Source organism: Struthio camelus, chromosome 21, assembly GCF_040807025.1.
Source record: "Struthio camelus isolate bStrCam1 chromosome 21, bStrCam1.hap1, whole genome shotgun sequence".
NCBI lineage: Eukaryota > Metazoa > Chordata > Aves > Struthioniformes > Struthionidae > Struthio > Struthio camelus.
The window spans coordinates 794,472-815,712 of record NC_090962.1 but is presented as its reverse complement, the minus strand read 5'-3'; the positions used below and the strand labels follow the sequence as shown (position 1 = coordinate 815,712).

General features: G+C 70.3%; 2 protein-coding genes across 2 annotated transcripts; both read right to left on the bottom strand.

The window, feature by feature from the left end:
* Positions 1-351: 351 nt before the first annotated feature.
* Positions 352-5,035, bottom strand: TNFRSF25 (TNF receptor superfamily member 25). The gene is made up of 8 exons (XM_068916349.1): positions 5,006-5,035; positions 2,665-2,860; positions 2,403-2,534; positions 2,177-2,329; positions 1,897-1,978; positions 1,748-1,803; positions 1,446-1,663; positions 352-1,358 (listed from the first exon to the last, which is right to left on the bottom strand). The coding sequence occupies exons 1-8, from the start codon at positions 5,033-5,035 to the stop codon at positions 945-947; spliced, it is 1,281 nt and encodes a 426-aa protein (XP_068772450.1). The 3' UTR covers positions 352-944.
* Positions 5,036-5,663: 628 nt separating this feature from the next.
* PLEKHG5 (pleckstrin homology and RhoGEF domain containing G5) lies at positions 5,664-19,808 on the bottom strand. Its single transcript, XM_068916348.1, has 22 exons — positions 19,374-19,808; positions 13,150-13,226; positions 11,631-11,763; positions 11,067-11,172; positions 10,935-10,995; positions 10,766-10,857; positions 10,557-10,693; positions 10,380-10,486; positions 9,902-10,093; positions 9,647-9,817; positions 9,473-9,568; positions 9,334-9,384; positions 8,083-8,232; positions 7,894-8,004; positions 7,668-7,817; positions 7,461-7,598; positions 7,272-7,391; positions 7,062-7,194; positions 6,870-6,985; positions 6,641-6,798; positions 5,892-6,569; positions 5,664-5,808 (listed from the first exon to the last, which is right to left on the bottom strand). The coding sequence occupies exons 1-22, from the start codon at positions 19,438-19,440 to the stop codon at positions 5,799-5,801; spliced, it is 3,054 nt and encodes a 1,017-aa protein (XP_068772449.1). The 5' UTR covers positions 19,441-19,808; the 3' UTR covers positions 5,664-5,798.
* Between the last annotated feature and the right edge of the window lie 1,433 nt (positions 19,809-21,241).

Here is a 21,241-nt window from a genome sequence, read left to right as displayed (position 1 = left end):
CGGTTGCAGCTCCCCGCGCACCAGCCCCAGCGCGCTCCTCTCCACTGCATCCCATCCCGTTTCCGGAGCCACTAGAGGGAGACTTTCGGCTTGTCTGCCCTAGACCATCTGCATTTTCAGCGAATAAAACAATAAACCCCTGCTGCACCGCCCCGCACCTTCCTGCGGGCTGGCCCGGCCGCCAGGCCCACGCCATGGCTCCCCCGCGGCGCCCCGTCCCCCGCGGCGTCCCCGGCTCCCAGGCTGCCCCAGCACCCGCGACGCCTGCAGCACGCCCGTCGTCCGGCCTGGGGCCCGCACCGCGCACGGGCCGCGGCGGCCGCCCGGGAAGAAGGGCCAGGCGCCGGCGGGTGGAGAACAGGCCACTTTATTTCGACGGGGCCGGCCCGGTGCTCGCCCCGAGCGCAGCCCTGCCCGGGGCTGCGGCGGCCTCGAGAACTATCCCACGGGGGCAGGCGGCGCGCCGCGGGCACGGGCAGCTGCGGGGGCCCGCGCACCCCGCCAGCAGGAGGACATAAATAGGGGGGGCGGCGGGGCCGGCACCCGGCGGGCAGCAGCGCTCCGGCCCGCTGCCGCCGGCTCAGCCCGCGGGCCGCATAACTGACATAAAATGTCTACATGGCATAAGTAACTGTACTTAGGGGTAGGGTGCCCTGCAGCACCGGGCGGCGGGCGGGCGGCTCGCGCCCGGCCGCCGGCTCCCCACGAGTCTGGGCCAGCACCGCAGGGAGCCCCGGGGCGGCCGGCGGCGCCGCGTCCCGCAGCCCCGTAGCACGGGCTGGGACATGTGGCACGTTGCACGGCACGCTGCACGGCTGGGCCCAGCACACGGTGCGCGGCACGTTGCGCGCTGCACGCTGCATGGCACGCTGCACGCTGCACGGCACGCTGCACGCTGCACGCTGCACGGCCCGTTGCGTGGCTCGGCGCGGCCGCGGGGCGGCTCAGGGGCAGGCCTGCAGGCGCAGGCGCAGCACCTCGGCGCAGCCCGCCAGCTCCATGCGCTCCAGGGTGGTGAAGACGCGGTCGAGCGTGGCGCTGGTCTGCTGGCACCAGCGCTTCAGCATCTCGTACTGCTGGTCGCGCACGTGGGCAAACTCCATCTCCACCACCTCGATCTCGGCGTCGCGCAGCTCCAGCAGCCGCATGAACTCCTTCCAGCGCCGCAGCGGCACGGCGTCGATGACGGCGTAGAGCCGGGCGCCCTGCAGCGGGGCGCCGCGCGGGGGCCCGGCCGGGCAGGGGGCCGGGAGGGCGCTGGGCGCCGCGGGGCCGGCGGCGCGCTCCGGCGGGCAGCGCTGCAGCAAGGCCTGCGACTCGAGGCCGCTCCGGGTGACGCCGGGGGCGGAGGCGGGCGCCTGGCGGGGCGAGCGGGGCCAGGTCCAGCACGGGCCGGGCCAGCCCCGCCGGGAGCCCCGCGGCCACCCGGCCCCACGGGAACCCACCTGGCTCCGCGGCGCCGCCTCCTCCGCGGGGGCGGATGCAGCCCCCCCCGGCGCCGAGCTGGGGCCGGGGCCGGGGAGGGGGCCGGGGCGCAGGGCGGCGGGCAGGGGGCTGCAGGCCGAGGCGTCCTGCCGCAGCCGCATGCGCTTGTGGTAGATGGCGAGAGCGCCCAGGAAGAGGGGCCCGGTGAGCCCCAGCAGGATGTACTCCAGCCCCTGGCCTGCAAGAGAGGAGCCGGGCGTCTCAGGGGGCCGGGCACGGGGCCACCCCCGCCATGCACCCCCCGGGCTCGCGCCCCGTGCACCTCGGGAGCCGCCGCACTCCCGCTGGCACTCCTCGCCGCACGTCTGCGCCGCTTGCCTGCAAGGGAGAGGCGGGCGTGAGCGTGGCCCCGCGCCGCCGCACCAGCTCGAGGGGCGCCCGGCCCCGCGAGCGGCCCCCAGAGCTGCTTACGTGGGGCACGGCCGGCACTTGCCACCCTCGGCGTAGAAGTCAGGCTTGCAGCTGCTGCACAGCGTGTCCTGCGTCGCTGAGCCTGGGGGGTGGCAGGGGTCAGGGTGCCGCAGGGCGCCTGGCACGGTGGCATGCTGCAGCACGGGACGGCATGGTGCAGTACGGCACGGTGCAGCACGGCACGGCTCGGTGCAGCACGGCACAGTGCAGCACTGCGTGGCATGGTGCAGCACGGCACGGCACGCTGCAGTGCAGCACGGCACGGCGCAGCGGCACTCACAGGGGCGCTGGACGAGAGTCTCGGGGCAGGACCGGCACTCCCGGCAGGCGAAGTTGCTGCAGTGCTCGTCGACGCAGTGGCGGAAGCGGCCGGGCTCGCAGCCGCAGACGACGTTGCTGGTGGCCGAGCAGTTCCTCAGCACGCTCTGGAAAGCTGGCAGAGGCGGGCGGTGAGCGGGGGCCGCGGCGTGGTCCGGCGCGGTGCGGTGCAGCCCGGCGCAGCTCACCGTGGCGGTCGCACTCGTAGCAGGCCTGGCACTCCGGGGCGGTGTTGGGCTGGGACAGGAAGGTGCCGGCGGGACAGGCCTCGCAGACGCTGTCGTTGCCGCGGCTGGTGCAGGGCGAGCGCAGGAAGGTCCCTGTGCAAACAGGCGGGACGGTGACGGCCGCGGGGCCGCCGGCCCGGTGCAACTCGCTGCGCTGGCCGGCAGCGCGACGCCCAGCCCGGCGGGGCGGGCGGCCGGGGCGGGCGGCGCGCCGGGCTCTCACCTGCGGGGCAGCGGGCGCAGCAGCGGCGAGCCGTCTCGTTCCAGCGCGTGCCCGCGGGGCAGGCGGCGCCGGCGGCGTGCCGGCGCGGGCGGGCGGGCTGCGGTGCCGGGCCCCGCGGCTGCCCCGCCGGGGCGCAGTCCCGGCCGCCCCCGGGCCGCGACCCGCTGGCCGCCAGCCACAGCGCTGCCAGCAGCACCTGGGCACGGAGAGAGCGGGGGGCTGCGGGCGGCGGGCCGGGGCTGGTGCACGCCGTGCAGGTGCGCGCCGGGGCTGCCGCGGGGCATTCCCCGCCGTGCTTTCCCCGCGCTACCTGAGTACGCGGCTTCCTGCCAGCGCCGGCGGGGCGGGCAAGCGCTGCGGGGAAACGCTGCGCGGGGGCGCGGGGCGGCCGCCCCGGTTCCTGTAAGCGGCCCGCGCTCGCTGCCTTCCCGGGAACCGGCGCTGCCCGGAAGAGACCAAGGCAAGGAAGGGGCTGGGCCGGGCCCCGCGGCGGCCGGGTTGCCGCATCCGCAGGGATGCCCGCGAGGCCGGCGGCCCTGAGCGGGGCGCCGGCGGGGCTGCAAAGCCTGGGCCGCGCGCCGGGCACGGGAGGGTTAACGCCGCCCGTGCCGCCTTCCCTCCGCTTTATCTCTGCACGCTCCGGCTCCGCGGCAGCCGAGGCGATTTCCTCCCTGAGAGGAAACCGTGCCCAGCTCGCGCTCTGCCCCGATGCTATCGCGCCGCGTACGTGCGTCCCGAAGTAGGTCACGGCTCCCCCGCCGGCCCCGGGCGGCCCGGCGCGGGCCGGCCCCGGTGCGCGCCCCGGCGGGGGCGGCGGGCAGGCGGCCAGGGCACTGCGCGCCGCGCGGCGGATTTCCCGGCCGAGATCGCCCCGATTAAAGGCACTGAATCATTTTCTATTAAACCTGCTGCAGCCAGACTGGAAACGGCGCACGGGCTGCCCCACGTGCGTAGGGCGGCGCAGGGGCCCCGGCGGCCGTGCCGTGACGAGGCCGGCAGCCAGCGGCACGTCTGAGTCACCGGCACCGCTGCGCCGGGCGCCGCCTTCCCACGGGGCCCAGCCGGGAGCCGAGCGTGGCCGCCGTGCCGCCGCTCCGCGGCCGGGCCCCCTCCGCCGCCCCCAGCCTCCCGCGCCCGCGGCAGCCCCGCCGGCCGGCCCCGGCCCTCGCTGCAGCCCGCCGCGGTCCCCGGGGCCTGCTTGCGGTCCCTGTGGCCGCGCTCATGGCCCCTGTGGCTGGGCCGTGTCGGCGGCTGTGCTGTTCCCACGGTCCCCAATGCCGTGCCCCCGGTCCCCGTGGCCGTGCTGGTGGCCGTGCCGTTCCCACGGTGCCCCGGCCGGGCCCCCGGCCCCGTGGCCGTGCCCCTGGTCCCTGCGGTGTGCCCCCGGTCCCCGTGGCCATGCCGGCCGCCGTGCCATTCCCACGGTGCCCCGTCCGGGCCCCCGGTCCCCAATGCCGTGCCCCCGGTCCCCGTGGCCGTGCTGGTGGCCGTGACATTCCCACGGTGCCCCGGCCGGGCCCCCAGTCCCCAATGCCGTGCCCCCGGTCCCCGTGGCCGTGCTGGTGGCCGTGCCGTTCCCACGGTGCCCCGGCCGGGCCCCCGGCCCCGTGGCCGTGCCCCTGGTCCCTGCGGTGTGTCCCTGGTCCCCGTGGCTGTGCCCACGGCCATGCCGTTCCCACGGTGCCCCAGCCGGGACCCCGGTCCCCAATGCCGTGCCCCTGGTCCCTGCAGTGTGCCCCCGGTCCCCGTGGCCGTGCTGGTGGCCGTGACATTCCCACGGTGCCCCGGCCGGGCCCCCAGTCCCCAATGCCGTGCCCCCGGTCCCCGTGGCCGTGCCGGCCGCCGTGCCATTCCCACGGTGCCCCAGCCGGGTCCCCGGTCCCCATGGCCGTGCCCCTGGTCCCTGCGGTGTGCCCCCGGTCCCTGTGGCCGTGCCCCTGGTCCCTGCGGTGTGCCCCTGGTCCCCGTGGCCATGCCCACGGCCGTGCCGTTCCCACAGTGCCCCGGCTGTGCCCCTGGTCCTCGTGGCTGTGCCGTTCCCGCGGTGCCCTGGCTGTGCCCCTGGTCCCCAGTGCCATGCCCCTTGTCCCCGTGGCCGTGTCCCTGGTCCCTGTAGCCATGCCCGTGGCCGTGCCCCGGTCCCCGTGGCCGTGCCCTGCCGGCCAGAAGGCCTCCCGCAGCCCCGGGGCTCCCACTGCCTGGAGCACCAGGTTCGGGCGCTGCCCCGCCGCAGACGCCGGCTGCGGAGGGGCCCGCGGCAGCACGGTGGCACCTGCACCCCGCGGCCGGGGCCGGGCGCCGGAGGGATGGGAGGGTCCGAGACGGGCTGCGCCGCACTCACCCACGCTGCCCCGGAGACGCCGCGCTTCATCCTTGCGCCCGGCGCCGCTGGGACATGCCGGGGGGCAGGCGGCGGCCGAGCCGGAGGGGCCCGCGCTCAGCGCCCCGGCCCGGCGCCCCGCCGATGCATCGCCTCGCCGCCGGCCGACGCGTGGTGTCTGCGCGCCGGCCCGCCCCGCCGAGGCTTTTACACCCGGCTGCGGCAGGAGGAAATGCTTTTTTGGAAATGAGGCCAAGGGTGCGAAACCACGCGACAGCGGTGCCGGCGGCGTGCGGGAGGGAGGCGGGGCAGGAGGGACGCATCGCCTGCCGGAGGTGCCGGCCACGGCGCGGCGCCGCGGGCCTGCCCTCGCTGCGCGGCCCGAGGCCGCGGGGATGGCCGCCGGCGGCGCCGCGCTGCAGCAGGACCCCGCGGGGCCGCGCCGTGGCGCAAGGAGAGCGGACACCAGGGCGAGCGTGCACGCGGCTACGTTTAATGCTCGGCCCGGCTACGCAGCGGCCAGCGTCGCGGCACCACGCCGGGGGCCGGGGCCGGTCCCGGGGGCCGCCGCACCGCCGGCAGCGCTGCGGACGGTCGAAGGGCGACGAACTGGGCCGGGCGCCCCATGCAGCGGCTCGGCTGTCCCCACGCTCGCCGCGTCCCCAGCGCCGCCGGGCCCGCGGCATCCTGCTCCCGGGAGGGACCGGCGGGCATCCCCGTGCCTCCGCGACGTGCCGACACGCGCCCTGGCCCGCTCGGCGCGCCGGCGCTGCCGGCACCGGCAGGAGCTGCTCCTCGGAGGGGGCCGGCGCCGTCACACCTCCCTGCGGGCAGAGGGGAGCAGAGGGGCGCTGAGCCGGGGGGCGGCGCGGGGCGGCGCGGGGCGGCGGGGAGCGGGCGCCCTTACGAGGCGGTGAGCGCGGCGTTGAGCAGCAGGGCGGTGCGGAGCCGGTGGAGCTGCGCCCGGGTCAGCTGGCGGTGCTGGGCCGACTGCGGGTCCGAGAGGGTCCGGCGGGCGGCGGGCGGCGCGGGGCGGCCGAGCTCGCCGGGGTCGCGGCCCTGGGCCCGGGCCGGCCCGCCGCAGCCCGGCTCGTCCGGCTCGGAGAGCTCGGCCGCCGAGGAGCCGCCGCTCGCCCGGCGGCGGGGGGCGGCGGGGAGGGCGCACAGCTGGCCCAGGCTCCGGCTGTGGCTGAGCGGGGCGGCCGGGCGGGCGGGCAGCGGCAGCAGGCTGCTCTCCGACCTGGAGGCCGGCAGCCGGGTCCTGCCGGGCAGGAGCTGCACGGGCGGGCGGCGGCGCAGCCGGGGCGAGGGCGGCCGCCGCGCCGCCGCCTCCCGCTCGGCCTCCTGCAGCGAGGCGGGCGACAGCGTGCCGTAGGCGCTGTCGAGGGAGGCCGAGCGGCAGGCGCCGGGCAGGGCCAGGGGGGCGGCGGGCTCGGCGGGGGGCGTGCTGGCCGAGGCGCTGGTGCTGAGCGAGGTCCCGTCCGACGGCGAGCTGAACGGCCCCACCTCCAGCTCCGGGGAGGAGAGCTCGTCGCTGGCGTCCACCACCACCACCGAGACGGTCTCCGCGGAGCCGTCGGAGGGGCTGCGAGGGCGCCGGCGTGAGGCCGGCCGGGCCCCGGCGCCGGCCCCCTCCTCACCCCCGCTACCCCGTACCACTGCTGCGAGTCCAGGCTGCTGCTGCTCCTGCGCGGGACGGTGGGGGAGCTCGCCGCCGACGTGCCGCTCTCCTCCTCCTCCTCCTCCTCCCGCTGCTGCCGCCGGCGGCGCCGGCGCCGCTGCTGCTCCTGCAGCCGCAGCCGCCGCAGCAGGTCCTGGCGGCGGAGCGGGGTGAGCGGCGGCGGGGCCGGCGCCCGGCGCCCACCGCCCACCCGTCCCGCCTCACCTGCGCGCGGCCCAGCGCCTGCAGCCAGCTGCGGCACAGCGACTGCCCGCCGGCCTGGAAGGTGTAGGCGGCCACGGCGCTGCCCAGCTCGTTCACGCAGATGAGCAGGAAGGAGCCTGCGGGCCGGGCGGCTGTGAGCGGCGCGGGGCGGCCGCCGGCCCCGCCGGCCCCCTGCCCGCCCCCCTGCCTCACCCGGGTCCTTGAGCTCCCGGCACACGAGCTTGTCCAGCAGCAGGGGCGGCCGGATGACCTTGGCGCGCTCAGCCTTCTTGACGGGCTTGGTGACGAGGAGGAGGTCGGTGAAGAGGAAGCAGTAGACGTCCACCTGGGGCGGGAGGCGGTGAGTCGTGGGGCCGCCGGCCGGGGCGGGCGGCCAGGGCGGGCGGCGGCGGAGGTCCTCACCTTGCCGTCTTTACCTTCCCTCATGCGGAGGCCGCCCTCGAGGAGGAGCTGCCGCGTGTCGTCCGGGGAGGTGCCGGCCATGGGGGCCGTCAGGTCCAGGCGCAGGAACTCCTTGAGCAGCTGCGGAGAGGGGCCGGCGTGGGGCGGCGCGGGGCGGCGCGGGGCACCCGCTCCGCCGGCCCGGCCTACCTTGTCCACCTCCTCCGTGCCGCTCTCCACCGCCTCGTAGGAGTCGATGCGGCCGAGGACGGCGGCCAGGCGCTGCCGCTCCTGCCGCTGCCGCATGCACCAGTTGACGTGGTTGATGAAGCGCTCCACGGAGCCGATCTGCGGCCGGCGGGCGTCAGCGGGGCCGGGGCCGCCCCGGGCCCCCGCCGCCCCCTCCCGCCCGCTTACCGCGGCCACGATGGCCTCCCGGGTTGGCGCGTCGTCCGTCTTCTTCAGCACGGACTTGAGCAGCAGCGGGTACTTGGTGAGGCGCTGGTGCGGCTTCACCAGCATGTCGCTGAGCTTCAGGCGGCTGCACTGCTCGTGCTTCTCGGCCCACTGCGCCCGGCGGCGGCGGCGTCAGCACCCGTCCCGTCCCGCCCCGTCCCGTCCCGTCCCCGCGCCGCCCCCTTACCGCCACGTAGGCGCGGAAGAGGTCGCTGTCCCGCAGCAGCGCGCGCATGTACTCCATGCAGCCCTCCTCCTCCATGCAGTACCGCACGTAGGGCTGGAAGAGCGAGCCGAACTGCGAGGCAGCGCCGGGGCAGCCGTCAGCGCCGGCAGGCCTCCCGGCGCCGGGAGGGGGCCCGCGGCCCGCGCTCACCGCCTGGAAGCCCTTCAGGAAGTCCAGGGGGTCCAGCAGCGCCTTGGTCCGGCGGGCTTTCTCCAGCACCGGGGCCATGACGCTGCTCCACAGCCCGCGGTGCAGCTGGATGATCTCGCCGACGTTGCCGAAGAGGCGCTCGGCGTCCACCTGCGGGGCGCGGGACGGGAGCTGCGGCGCGGCCGGGCCGGACGGGGGCGCGGAGCCCCCTCCTCGGCCGGCACCACGCCGTGCCGTGCTGCACCGTTGTGCCGTGCTGCACCGCACCATGCCGTGCCATGCTGCACCGCACCATGCCGTGCTGCACTGCGCCATGCCATGCTGCACGGTGCTGTGCCATGCTGTACCACACTGTGCCGTGCTGTGCTGCACTGCGCCGTGCCATGCTGCACCACGCCATGCTGTGCTGCACGGTGCTGTGCCATGCTGCACCACGGCATGCCATGCTGCACGGTGCTGTGCCATGCTGTACCACACTGTGCCGTGCTGTGCTGCACCGTGCCATGCTGTGCTGCACCGCACCATGCCGTGCTGCACCTCACCATGCCGTGCTGCACCATGCCGTTCTGTGCTGCACCGCGCCATGCCGTGCTACGCAATGCTGTGCCATGCTGCACCACGGCATGCCGTGCTGCACAGTGCTGTGCCATGCTGCACGGTGCTGTGCCATGCTGCACCACGCCATGCCGTGCTGCACAGTGCTGTGCCATGCTGCACCGCGCCATGCTGTGCTGCACGGTGCTGTGCCATGCTGCATGGTGCTGTGCCATGCTGCACCATGCCATGCCATGCTGCACGGTGCTGTGCCATGCTGCATGGTGCTGTGCCATGCTGCACCATGCCATGCCATGCTGCACGGTGCTGTGCCATGCTGCACCGCGCCATGCTGTGCTGCACGGTGCTGTGCCATGCTGCACGGTGCTGTGCCATGCTGCACCGCGCCATGCTGTGCTGCACGGTGCTGTGCCATGCTGCACGGTGCTGTGCCATGCTGCACCGCGCCATGCTGTGCTGCACGGTGCTGTGCCATGCTGCACGGTGCTGTGCCATGCTGCACCGCACCATGCTGTGCTGCACGGTGCTGTGCCATGCTGCACGGTGCTGTGCCATGCTGCACCACGCCATGCTGTGCTGCATGGTGCCGTGCCATGCCGTGCTGTGCCAAGCTGCACTGTGCCATGCTGTGCTGCACCGCGTCGCGCCGTGCTGCACCGTGTTGTGCCGTGCTGCACTGCGTCGCACCGTGCTCACCTCGCGCAGCAGCCCCGACTCCTGCAGGTTCAGCAGGCAGCAGAGGAAGAGCTGCGGGGAGAGCAGAGCGCAGGCTGCTGGGCCGCCCCGGGGCGCCCACGGCACCGCCCTGGCGGGCACCGCCGCCGCCACCACTCACGTCCGTGATGACTTGCAGCTTGCGGATGTAGGTGGCCTCGGTGTGCAGCAGCTCCCAGATGGCCTCCTGCTGGTGGCACTGCCGGCGCGTCAGGGCCTGCGGGCGCCCGGCGCGGGGTCAGCGCCGCCCCGCCGGGGTGCAGAGCCCGCCGGCCGCCGCCGCGTGCCGCCCCACCTGGGCGCCCTCGACGATGTCCTGCCAGCTGTCCTCCAGCGCCAGGCTGGCCTCGTCCCCCTCCTCCTCCCAGGAGTCCCGGTCGAAGCGGAGCTGGGGCGGCAGCTTGGGCAGCCCGAAGCTGCTGTAGGCGTGCAGCTTGCTGGCCAGCTGCTCCAGCTTGTCGCCCTCCTGCAACAACCGGCGCCGCCAGCTCGCGGCGCCCGGAGGCACCGCGGCCGTCCCGCCGGCCAGCCCGCCCGCCGTCCCGCTTACCCGCCCGAAGGGCCCGGCCCCGGCGCCGAAGAAGCCGCTGAAGCGGCTGGCGGCGCGGTTCTTCCAGGTGTCGCCGGCGCCGGCGGGCAGGGAGCCGGCGCCGTGGGGCAGGGAGCCGGCGCCGTGGGGCAGGGCCTCGGGGCCGGCGTCGCCCAGGAGCTCGGCCACGTTCTTGCGCCGCCTGCCCGCAGCCTGCCAGCGAGAGCACACGGCGCTGCGGCAGCCCGCGCCCCGGACGGACGCACGGACGGACGGAGGCGCTCCCTGCCCGGCGCTGCTCCGGAGCACCCCGCCGCCGCCGCACTCGCGCGGGCTCTGGCCGGCTCCCAACAAAGGGAGACGGGGCCGGCGCCGAAAACCCGGTTTCCCTCCGCGCCCTGAACAGCCCCGAGCGGTTCCCTGGCGGAGGACGAAGCCCCCCAGCCCAGCCCGCGCCCCCCCGGGCCGGGAGAGGCCGCCGCGGGCAGACCGCGCTCACCGGGAGGGGGGGGCGCTCCGGCCCGGCGGGGCCGCGCAGGGTGGGCAGGCTGGACCGCGAGTCCTCCGCCGCCGCCGCGTCCGCCTCCAGCGCCCGGCCGGGCTTGGCTGCGAGGGAGCAGAGCGGGGTGAGCAGCGGCGGCGGCGGCGGCGGCGGCCCGGCCGGCCCCTGGCCCACCTGTGACGCGCAGGTAGTGTCCCCCGAAGCGGTACGCCTCGAAGCGCAGCGAGAGCGGCGTGCGCGACTGCTCCAGGTAGACGTCCACCCGGCCCGGCTCCACGGCCTTCCTCTCCAGCACCGGCAGCAGCACCTCCCTGCGGCACACGAGCCCCGCGTGCTGCCCCGCGCCGCGCCGCCCCCGTCCCCCCGTCCCCCCGCCCGCTCACCCCAGCGACTTCTTCTTGGCGGCGGGCACCACCTCCGTCCCCACGTCCCCGTCCAGGTCGAACTGCAGGGTGAAGCACTCCTTGCTGGGGTCCTGCGGGGAGAGAGGGGTCCGCGGGCGCCCGGCGCGGCTCCCGGCCGTCTGCCCGGGCGGAGGAGCCGGCGCCTTACGTCCGTGTGCCTCCGGCGGGCCTTCTTCTTGGGCAGCCTCAGCGCCGAGCCCCTCTCGTCCCTGCGGGCCCAAGCGGCGCGGGTCAGGCCCAGCCGGGGGGCACCGGCGGCGGCGGCCCGGCCCGCGCTCACCCCTTGCCGTCGGCGGCGAGCGCGTCGGCGTCCTCGTCGGGGCGGCAGGGCGGGCCGGTGCGCGGCGGGCAGGAGCGGGTGGACACGTTGCGGGCCAGCACGGAGCCTGCGCGGGGCAGCGGGAGGTGGAGCGGGCGGCGCGGCATTGCATCCCGCTCCGGCGGTGCATCCCGCTCCGGCAGTGCATCCCGCTCCGGCATTGCATCCCGCTCCGGCAGTGCATCCCGCTCCAGCAGGCGGTGCATCCCGCTCCGGCGGTGCATCCCGCTCCAGCAGGCGGTGCATCCCGCTCCGGCGGTGCATCCCGCTCCGGCGGGCGGTGCATCCCGCTCCGGCGGTGCATCCCGCTCCGGCGGGCGGTGCATCCCGCTCCGGCGGTGCATCCCGCTCCGGCGGGCGGTGCATCCCGCTCCGGCGGTGCATCCCGCTCCGGCGGGCGGTGCATCCCGCTCCGGCGGTGCATCCCGCTCTGGCGGTGCATCCCGCTCCGGCGGGCGGTGCATCCCGCTCCGGCGGTGCATCCCACTCCGGCGGTGCTCCGCGTCCCGCTCCGGCAGCACTCACCTGGCGGCGGCGGCAGGTCGAAGCGGACGTGCCCGTCGAAGCGCATGGCGCCGTGCAGGCGGCCGTCGCAGGCCTCACACAGGTGCAGGGGGCGGCCGCCGTTCAGCTGCTGGCACTCGGCGCGGTGGCATACCTGCGGGACCACGCTCGCCAGCCGATCCGCCCCCTCCGCTCCCGCGCCCGCCCGCCCTCCCCGCGGCTGTTTTTCAGCCCCCAGCCCACCTGGAGCCCCGCTGGGGCTGCGGGAAGCCGTGCCGCCCCAACCGCCACCGCCGGGTATCCCAGCATCTGCCAGCCCCTGCGCCAACTGCTCCGGCTCCAGGGCGCCCGCAGCCCCAGCAAACGCAGCGCTGCCGCAGCGGCCCCCGTGCCCGGCCTGGGGCTGCAGTGCTGCGGGGCCCCAGCGCTCCCTGCCCTCGGCCTCGCTGCTGCCGGGCTGCCCGGCTCGCGGATGAGCGCAGGCTGCGCACCCCCTCGCACTGCCTCTGCACCCCCTCATGCACAATCTGTGCACCCCCTGGCAATGCCCATACACCCCCTCGCACCGCCTGCGCACCCCCTCATGCACAACCCATGCACCCCCTCGCACCGCCTGTGCACCCCCTGGCAATGCCCATACACCCCCTCGCACCACCTGCGCACCCCCTCATGCACAACCCATGCACCCCCTCGCACCGCCTGTGCACCCCCTGGCAATGCCCATACACCCCCTCGCACCGCCTGCGCACCCCCTCATGCACAACCTGTGCACCCCCTCGCACCCCCTCATGCACAACCTGTGCACCCCCTGGCAATGCCCATACACCCCCTCGCACCGCCTGTGCACCCCCTCATGCACAACCTGTGCACCCCCTGGCAATGCCCATGCACCCCCTTGCACCGCCTGTGCACGCCACCATGCACAGCCTGTGCACCCCCTCGCACCACCCGTGCACCCCCTCGCACCGCCTGCCCCTGCTGCCCCGGCCTCGCTGGCCGGCTGCAGCTTTGCCCCGGCCCCAGCTGCGCTCCCAGCCCACCCCCGGCCCCGCCGCCTTGGCACGGCCCCCGCCAGCCTCCTCGCGCCCCGGGAGGGAGACGAGCTTTGTTTCGACGCTGCACCCGGATCGTCTTTCAGCGCAGCCGCCCGCCTGCGCCGGCCCTTCCCCGGCTGGCGGCGACGCCGGCCCCAGCGCGCCGGGCTGCAGGAGCGGCCCCCGCCGCCGCCCGCGGAGGGGCAGGGGACCGCCAGCGGCCCCCGAGCAGCGCCCCTCCGCCGCTGCGCAGCCCTCGGCGCCCCCGGCCCAACCCGAGAGGTGGCGGCGGCAGCAGCAGCAGCGACGCTTGCACGCTCGAGGTCCTCGAGGCGTCGGAGGAGTTTGCCACGCCGGGGGCACGGTGCAGCATGGTGCAGCACGGTGCAGCATGGTGCAGCACGGTGCAGCGCGGCATGGTATGCTGCACCGCCGAGGCTGCAGGGCAGGACGGACGGGACGGAGGGCGCCGAGCCCCCCGCCGCGGGCGAACCCCCCGGACCTACCTTGGTGGCCCTCCGGGCGTCGGGGCAGCCGGGGCCCTGGCAGCGCAGGCCCTTCTCCTCCGCCAGCGGCCGCTCGCCTGCGGGCACAGGGAGGCGGCGGCCGTCAGAGCCGGGGCGCCGCTCGTCTGCCCGTCCGGGGGGACCCCCGCACGCCCGAGCGCGGCGGCTCCCGCGGATCAGCCCCTGCCGCGGCCGCTCGCCAGCCGCTTTAAGCTCTAACGGTTAAATCGGCCTTGGGCGCAAATCCTATTTCGCAGGCTTTTCTTACGTGCCGCCTCTAATTGTGCAAAAATAAGAGGCTGCGGGTGGCTCGGGCCCAGCGCATCCCGCCGCCGCAGCCCCCGGCAGCGCGGCCCTGCAAACCCCGCGGCGGCCCCGGCCCCGGCCGCCGCCGCGGTGCCCACGCTCCCCTCCGCCGTGCCCATCGCCGCCCCGCAGCGCCCGCGGGCGCCCCTACCCTTTCGCCTGACCTGCCGCGGATAACAGCGGCCGCGAGTCGCGACTTCCTTCACGTAGGCGAGAGGAAAGTTTTGCAAACTCACCGACGGCCGGACAGCCGCGGCCGTGGGGCCCGGGCGAGACCCCCCGGGGCGCCGCGCTGCCCGCCGACCTACCGCCCCGCTCCTCGGCGGCGCAGCTCCAGGAGAAGCGCTCGGCCGCGCCGCGCTCCGGCCCCGGCAGAGCTCCCAGCTCGTAGGCGCCCCGCTTCCTCCAGGAGAGGAACATGCTGCGGCCGGGCCGGCCCCGCTCCCGGCGTCACCGGCGCAGAGGGCGCCCGGGGCCGGCCCGCGGAGCCGTGCCCGCCGCCCGCTCGCCCGGCGGCGCCATGGGCCGCGCTGGCCGGAGGGGGCCCCGCTCCGGCTTTAAGAGTGGGTGCGGGTCTCGGGACAAGCGGAGCATTCATGCGGCGAACGGGGAGCTCCGGGGCGGCGGAGGGTGCTGCTGGAGGCCGCCCAGCGCCCCGCGCGCCGGGCGCACAAAGGCCCTTTCTTCAGCCTCCCACTGACATTGCACAAATTTCGCTTTGCGCCGTCTATGAAAGAAATTCAGCGGAGGAGACAAGACATGCTTGTGATTAAAATAATCCCCATGAAGAGCGGGGCTGTTCAGCAGTTCTGCTGTTACGGGGGGTTTTCCGAGGCAAGAATGCGCCGGCCGGACCCCCGGGCTGCGCCTCCGTGCCGAGGCGGCCGCCGGCAGCGCTGGCACCCGCGCCCGAGGGCCACGGCACGGCACAGCGGCGGCTCCCCTTTCGGGAGAGGCGCGTTCAGCTGCAAGACTGCCTTAAACGGGGGCAGCGGCAGCCCCCGGCCGCCCCTCGCGCCCAGCCCTGTGCAGCGGCGCTGCCCGGCCGGGGGGTCCCGGGGGTCCCGGCGCCCCGCAGCGCCCGGCGAAGCCCCGCAGCAGAGGGACGCGGCCAGGGGCTGCGGTGGCCAGCGCGGCTCCTGCTCCAGCTTGCCACCCTGACCTCGGACACCTGGTTGCGACTCCAGTTTTAAGAGCGTGCCGAGACTTTGTTCCTGCTTTCCCTCCCTCGCACACTGGAATTCCCCCCCCCCCCCCGAAATCTGAGCGAACAGGAAAGCTTCGAGGAGGGTGCGAAGCCTGCAGCGGCGGCGGCGCAGGACGATAGTTGCAGATTGCACCTTCCCGCACGGGTCCTGCCGCCCTCGGAAAGGCACGGGCAGGGGGGCCGCGGCCCCGGCGGCGGGGAGGCTCCCGGGGGGAGCGGGCGGCCGGGAAGGGGGCAGAGCGCGGAGGGGGCCGCCTGCCCGGCTGGGGCTCGGTCGGCGCGCCGTCCCGGCCGTCCCGTGGGCCAGGCCCCCCCAGGACCCAAGCAGGCGGCGGCGGACGCACCGCGCCGGACGAGCGCGGACGTAATTCCCTCTCCGCAGCTAATCGGCTCTGTCCGCTTTGATTTCCCTGAGGCCCTCGCTCCTCGGGGATGCCCTACATTTCTCCCTGCCCGGCGAAGGGATGCAGAGGGCCGCGACGAGGGGCCCCGGGGAGGCGGGAGAAGCCCCACGCCGCGCTGCAGAGCCCTCCCTCCGCCTCGCTCCTCCTGGCCCCCCTTCGGCCCAGCTCCGGGGACCGGCTGCGGCGAGGGCTTTCCGGCGCCCCGCTCGGCTTAGCTCATGGCCCCAGACCGCTGCTTCACCTACAGCGCACCCTGTTTTGCATATACTGACTCAGCCACCGAAGAGATCCCAAACCCTCTCGCTTAGAGCCGTCTCTGCAGATTACAGAGCGACGCTCGTGCCCGGCTGGGTCGGTTCAGCGGCAGCCGGCCGGGGGCTCCGGGGCACGGGGAGCGCGGCCGGCTGCAAGAGGCCCGGCCGCGCTTCTGCGGCGGAGGAGCTCCCGACGGGCCTGGAGCGGGCGCAGGCAGCGCTGGCCGCGGCCGCCGCGCGGGCCCAGCCTCGGCGCGCAGAGGGAGCCGGCCCCGGCCGCTTCCGAGACCGCCCGCCGCAGGTCGGCCGCTTGCCCCCCGCACGGCCCCAAGCTTTCAGGCCACGTGGCTGACTGCGCCTTTCACGCGCACCCTGTCCGGCGTGGCTTGTGCAGGTATGCGGAGGGAGCAGATCCCCACCCCTTCCTCCCCGGCTGCTGCAATGCGGAAATCAGCATCGCCCTTCACAAGGAAGTCAGAGACCCGTCTGAAGGCTACGGAGGAAAAGGGAGAGGCGAGAGCGTGAGTCAGCAGGGGTGGTGCACCCCAAGAAACACCTTCTGTGCACGCAAGAGCGGTGTCCTGACCCGAAACAGGGGCCCCGGGGCAATCCGCACCCTGAGACCCAGCTGCAGGTCGCAGCGCCCCAGCCCCGGGCGCTGCCTGCAAAACCTCTGTAGGGTCGGGATCCTGCTAGCGGTTCAGGAGGAAAAAGCGAAACACGGGCACAAATTGAAACCAAAGCAAATGCCGAGAGCAGCACTCAGTAAGTAAGGAAATGATTCTACCCACAAGTCTCCAGGAACAAGGTCAAGCTTTCTTGTTTTCTCCCTGGCAAGCTCCTGTCCCGTTGCTGCCTGTTGGTAGCCCGTGCTAGGCTACGTGCAAGGCAGGCACGCGTGAACAAACCGAGAGAAACAGGCTTCACCTTTTCCCTCTCTACCTAAAATGAAGACATGCGAGCAGCTGGATTCCTGCATCACACAGATTTCTCCCTAAAATCGGGGACGTGGTGGGGAAAAAAAGCAACACAAAGAAGATCAGCCAGGCTGAGACAACTCCAGTCCCGAAATTCATCAGCAACTCCATTTTCTTCTGAAAGCAACACACGCTCAGAACAGTTTGTTGTTTCTCGGTACCTTTTGCCAGAAAAGGCAGCCGGAACTAACGGATCATTCCTGCTTGCCCTCAGAAGTTAAGAGATGCTAACACATTTTAAAAGCACATACTGCTTACCTTAGTACTCACCATTGATACTTGAAGTGCTAAACAATCAATTTCTTGCCGAGTGCAATGCTTCTGAATCAAAACACATTTGATTCATACAGAGTCGTTCTTGAAACAGCAGGTAAAGCCTTCACGACGGGGGTAAAGAGAAAAGGCAAAACCCATCAGGCGACTCCGTTCTCTCCTGGCTCCGTCTGCGCCTCTGCCGCACGGCGAGGAAGAGGAAGGTGGACCCGGGGCCGTGCACCTGCACGCGATCACAGCACTCTTGGCCAAGAGTGCGTTTGCCATACGCGTTTGCACGTGCGCAGAGACATCAGAAAGGAAATTTATTCAGATGAGAAGTGCGGAGGTGAGCAGAGCCAGCGGAGATGAAAGCGCTGGAGGTTACGTAGCGCGTTGCGGTGCCCGCAGGGATCGCCAGCCTCGGCGCCCTCCTAACCCGCCGCAAAAGCGGTAACGCTGGCGGGAGGCTGCGCCTGGCCGCGCAGCAGCCCTGCGCCGCTCATTCACTTCTTTGTGTGCAAATTTACATGGGGCCACAACGTCCGGTGGGGAAAATGAGTAATTCTGTAGTATTTATACTGCTGCTTCAGCCTTTTTTTTTTTTTTTTTTTCAAAAGAGATGGGTATTAAAAGATGATTGTGTTTGTAAGATGAAATCCAGGATGGCTTCAGGTTTCCTCGCCTTGGATGCCATGACTACGGGTGTAGCGTGTCTCTGCATTTCTATTTACATGTTCGTTGGCTAAAAATTTAGGAGGAGCAATAAGAACTACATACCCTTTAGGCAGCCTCTACAAAGAGAGCGCAGCGCAGAAGACCAGACTGTTGAGAGTGTGAACACCGAGGAAGGAAAATTGTTTAGAACATATCCAAAAAGATATCGCTGGGAGAAAAGAAAGACTACAAGTAATGGAAAACTCCGCTTCAGAGCGTCGTAAGCGTTTCCCAATAGCGCGTTCCATTACATTGCAGAGCGGTCCCTGCACAGAAGCGTTGGACCCTCTATCGTTCCATTTAAAAGAGAGCAGACAAGCCACTTGAGATTGGTCCATGGAGGACGGGGAGCAGATGAGATGACCTGCTAGATCTTTTCCACTAGAGTTCCCCCTGCCTCTCTTTTTTTTTTTTTTTTTTTTTTTTTTACATTCTTTTCCATGTTTTCCACCTTTAAATTTTAACTAATTACGAATCCAACTGTGCTGTCTGCTGCAATTCTGAGAAGCAGGCGGCTCCGGTAGCATCCAACAGGCCGAGACAGAAGGAAATTCTGTGCTCCTGTGCCATCTACGGTAACACCTCCAAACAGAATATATTTTAAGATTGTCCAGAAGTGACACGCAAAGTCACTGCTGTCATGGGAAACGCTGCCTACTCCCACATTAGAGAGAGACTGAACTAGATGCTGAAACTTGTGGGTAGATGCAAATAATGCCAACATTCATTACTACAGTCTGAAGCGTTTACCATCAATGAAACATGCAAAAAACCCTATGAGACACTACTTGAAACAAGACGAGAAATCCTAGAAGAGCTTATAACCTTCCCAGGCCGCCCAGCTCAGCCGGGGGCACGGCCGGTGGCCTGCCCTCCTCCTCCCCGCGCTGCCGCCCCGAGGCCTCGCAACCGGCACCGCTCGGCTCAGCCTGCAACAGCTGCCTGCCGCGTCCGGGGTGTACAGCGCCCTGGTGCCGTCGGGTGCCGCATCGGGACCTGCGTCCCCAAGGGCGGACGTCGCCCTTCGGCGGAGCTGGCAGGTCCCGGCGCTCCAGCGCTACCCTCGGCGCACGCACGTGCTGCCCAGGCCTACGGGGCAGCGGTTGCGTGCGAGTCACCCGAACACGCAGCTTGGCGTGTCCGATAGCCTCTCCTTTTCTCCCGAGATCGTGCACAGAGCAGGCTGAAGAGGGCCCCCTCCGAGCGGCCCCAGCGGGCCGTGCCGAGGCAAACCAGACACGCGCGCCCTTAACAGCCTGCTCCGCTGCCAGCGGGATCGTTTCCAGCCCTGGGACGCAGGCTGAAACGGCATTTCGCGTTCCCCATCCCTGGGGGCATGGGCGAAAGCAAGCCCTCCGCACAACAAGAGCTGCTCCAGCAACAGGTTCGTGCCGGTCCCAGCGCTTGCCTGGGGGTCCCTTTTTCAGCCAGCCGCGGGCAGCACGAAGCCCGGCTCACGCTGTATACAGAGTGTCTTGGAAGGATGACTTGTTTAGCTAGTTCAAAAGGTGCCTAAACGCTATGGCAGCAACATTTCACCATCTGTAATATTCCTGAAGCTCCTAGCCACTCAAGTCCTCCTTCTCCTTCCTGTAAGCAAATCCTCACGAGAAGTCCTTCTGCCATGGAAGCTGGGAACCAGCTCTCCTGCCAGGACACCGACACGTCCACTGTTTGCAGCAGCAGCGTCTGCCTCGAAGCACCCGCAATTACTGAAAACTTGGTTCTCGCCCTGGACAAGGCATGAAGTCAGCCAGGTGCCACTCACTGGTTCCCTCCCTCCCGCTGGAGGACGTCCCTGCGGACAAGTGAGCGCTCCTCTCCTTAATGGGCTGCTGCTAATTCCCCTTAACTGTCCTCTGCAATCCTGCAGCGTTCTCAGCTTCTATACCATTAAGTTATTGCTGCTGATTAATAAGAGCGGCTTGGGGCCCAAGGCACGTGGGCCACCAGCAGAACCATTAGTCATTACGAAGCAGAACCATTCAGTTGACGAGGCACCGTTTGGAAAATGGTTTTACTGAGAATGGCAACGCCCCCGTCTCGAGCTCACCCCAACAGATCGCGCATTGAACAGCGAGGTGTGGGTAGAGCAGAGGGTACTCACTCGTCCCCAGGCGTAGATTGAGCCAGCTCCGCGGGGGGGAACCACACTTGGTCAGTGCAGAGGTCATGGTCCTCTGCACGCAAAGAGGCTGCAACGGACGGTCGGCCGCCGGTTCCCGCAGTCCCCGGAGGTCAAGAGAGCGCAGGCAACACGGCAGCGGCGTTGCGCAGAACAGCCCCTTCCTTAAGCAGATCGGATGCCCAGGAAGCCACGTGGGGCTCTGCTCCTGGCAGGAAGAGCTAAACGCCGTGGCGCTCTCTTCCGATCCACGCTCGCCAGGGCTCGCCTTCTTGAGCTGTCGCACTGTGACACGAAAAGCAGGACCTTCGGCCGCCTCTGGCTTGTTTCTTCAGCCCTGCTCCCCCACACCCCGGTGCCGTGTGTTTTAGTGCTGGCTCCTCGGAGCCACACGTTTCACCGGCGCTCCCATCTGCCTCCCCGGTCTCCCTCCTCTACCAGCTAGAACATCCCTCCCTCCTGCAGACGCCAAACCCAAGCACCGCCAGCCTCCGCCCCGCGGGCTCCTGCCGCTTGCCAGGTAGAACTGGAAGTTTCACAGCGCAACTTTCCAGACACACACACGCACACCCCTTCCTCCCAGGCAGACAGCTCCACCGTCCACTGAAGCACTCTCAAATCCTTAGAAAAACTCAAGCCGTAGGCGAGCGAGCACCACGGCAGCAGCAGGACGAGTTACCGCAGCAACGGGCGCTGGAGGCGGGCAAGCATCACCGGACCCGGACGCTCCGGTTCGCCCGCAGAGGAGGCGCACTCAGCTCTGACATGTCACAGAGCTGTCTCACCTTTCACAACTGAACCTTTTCCTTCCTGCTCCCTGCCTGCCCTTGTTTTGCTGGCAGGTCTTGAACATACATTTCACTCGGCGAGGTCTGCCCGAGGAGGCCCTGCGCTTCATATGTGATTTTTTCCCCTTGCTGCACAGATGGCCCCCCTATTTATTTTAGCCACTGTTCAGGCTAGATTGTCAGCCAAGTCTTTCCTGTGCTGCCAGACCTAGCCATATGGGGAGAATTAAGACTGGATTAAGTTAAAGCTTTAACTCTTTAAAAGGCAGCAGTACTGCACCGAGCTTTTTTTTCCCCCCTCTCCAGTAAAGTCACTCCATTTGTTTCATTTGTTCATTTACAGGTACACATTTCTAAAGCATCAGGAAACCTCCTAATAAACTAGGTAAAAGCATTCCCTCATTTTTTATAGATTACTCATATCCACTTTGGTAGCCAGCCTAAGAATCTGATATTTAGCAGAACACAGCATCCTTCCTTCTTACACAGGACAAAATCTGAACGCAGTCAAGAAGTTTCCAGACAGACTATTTGGAAAAGGCAACTGAAGTCTCCGCGGAGTAGCAAGATCCAATTCCTCAGGCCTTCCAAAGCACTAACTAAGGGAAAAGTAACTTGGGAAAAGACACCCTGCCTTGCCTGCCCCGGGAAGTTTACGTACCAACAGCTGGCTGGGAGAGCCCGCGCTGTCCCAGCCTGCCCATCTGGACGCGGGTGCTCCCGTGCCACCGAGCTGTGCTAAGGCGACATCATCAGTTAAAGACCTCTGCTTTGGACACAGACAGAGCCACCCTACGTTAATTGTAATTCCAGAAACTGCAGATATAACTGAGGTTACTTTTTACAGTTAAGGATACATCAAAAGCCCAAAGCTGCCCAAAGTTACTCATCCAGAAATGTTTTTCCAGACAGATTCCCAAACATTTGCCAAATAGGTTCTCAACTTGGCTGAGCAGCTTACTCGCCTCTGCACGACTCCCACAATCTGATTTTCACTCAGGAACAAGTCATTGTCCCAACCGAGAGCTACAAATTAAAACAAAAACAAAAAAACCCAACAGC

What these genes read in the sequence shown, in the direction of transcription:
- TNFRSF25 (XM_068916349.1), bottom strand. Translation starts at nt 5,035, where the DNA reads ATGAAGCGCGGCGTCTCCGGGGCAGCGTGG. An exon ending in GGAGTGCGGCGGCTCCCGAG is followed by an intron (nt 1,664 to 1,747) that starts GTGCACGGGGCG and finishes CCTCTCTTGCAG; the next exon opens with GCCAGGGGCTGGAGTACATC. An exon ending in AGGCGGCGCCGCGGAGCCAG is followed by an intron (nt 1,359 to 1,445) that starts GTGGGTTCCCGT and finishes TCGCCCCGCCAG; the next exon opens with GCGCCCGCCTCCGCCCCCGG.
- PLEKHG5 (XM_068916348.1), bottom strand. Translation starts at nt 19,440, where the DNA reads ATGACCTCTGCACTGACCAAGTGTGGTTCCCCCCCGCGGAGCTGGCTC. An exon ending in GGGCCGGGCCCTTCGGGCGG is followed by an intron (nt 9,818 to 9,901) that starts GTAAGCGGGACG and finishes CGGTTGTTGCAG; the next exon opens with GAGGGCGACAAGCTGGAGCA. An exon ending in AGCTGCAAGTCATCACGGAC is followed by an intron (nt 9,385 to 9,472) that starts GTGAGTGGTGGC and finishes CTCTCCCCGCAG; the next exon opens with CTCTTCCTCTGCTGCCTGCT.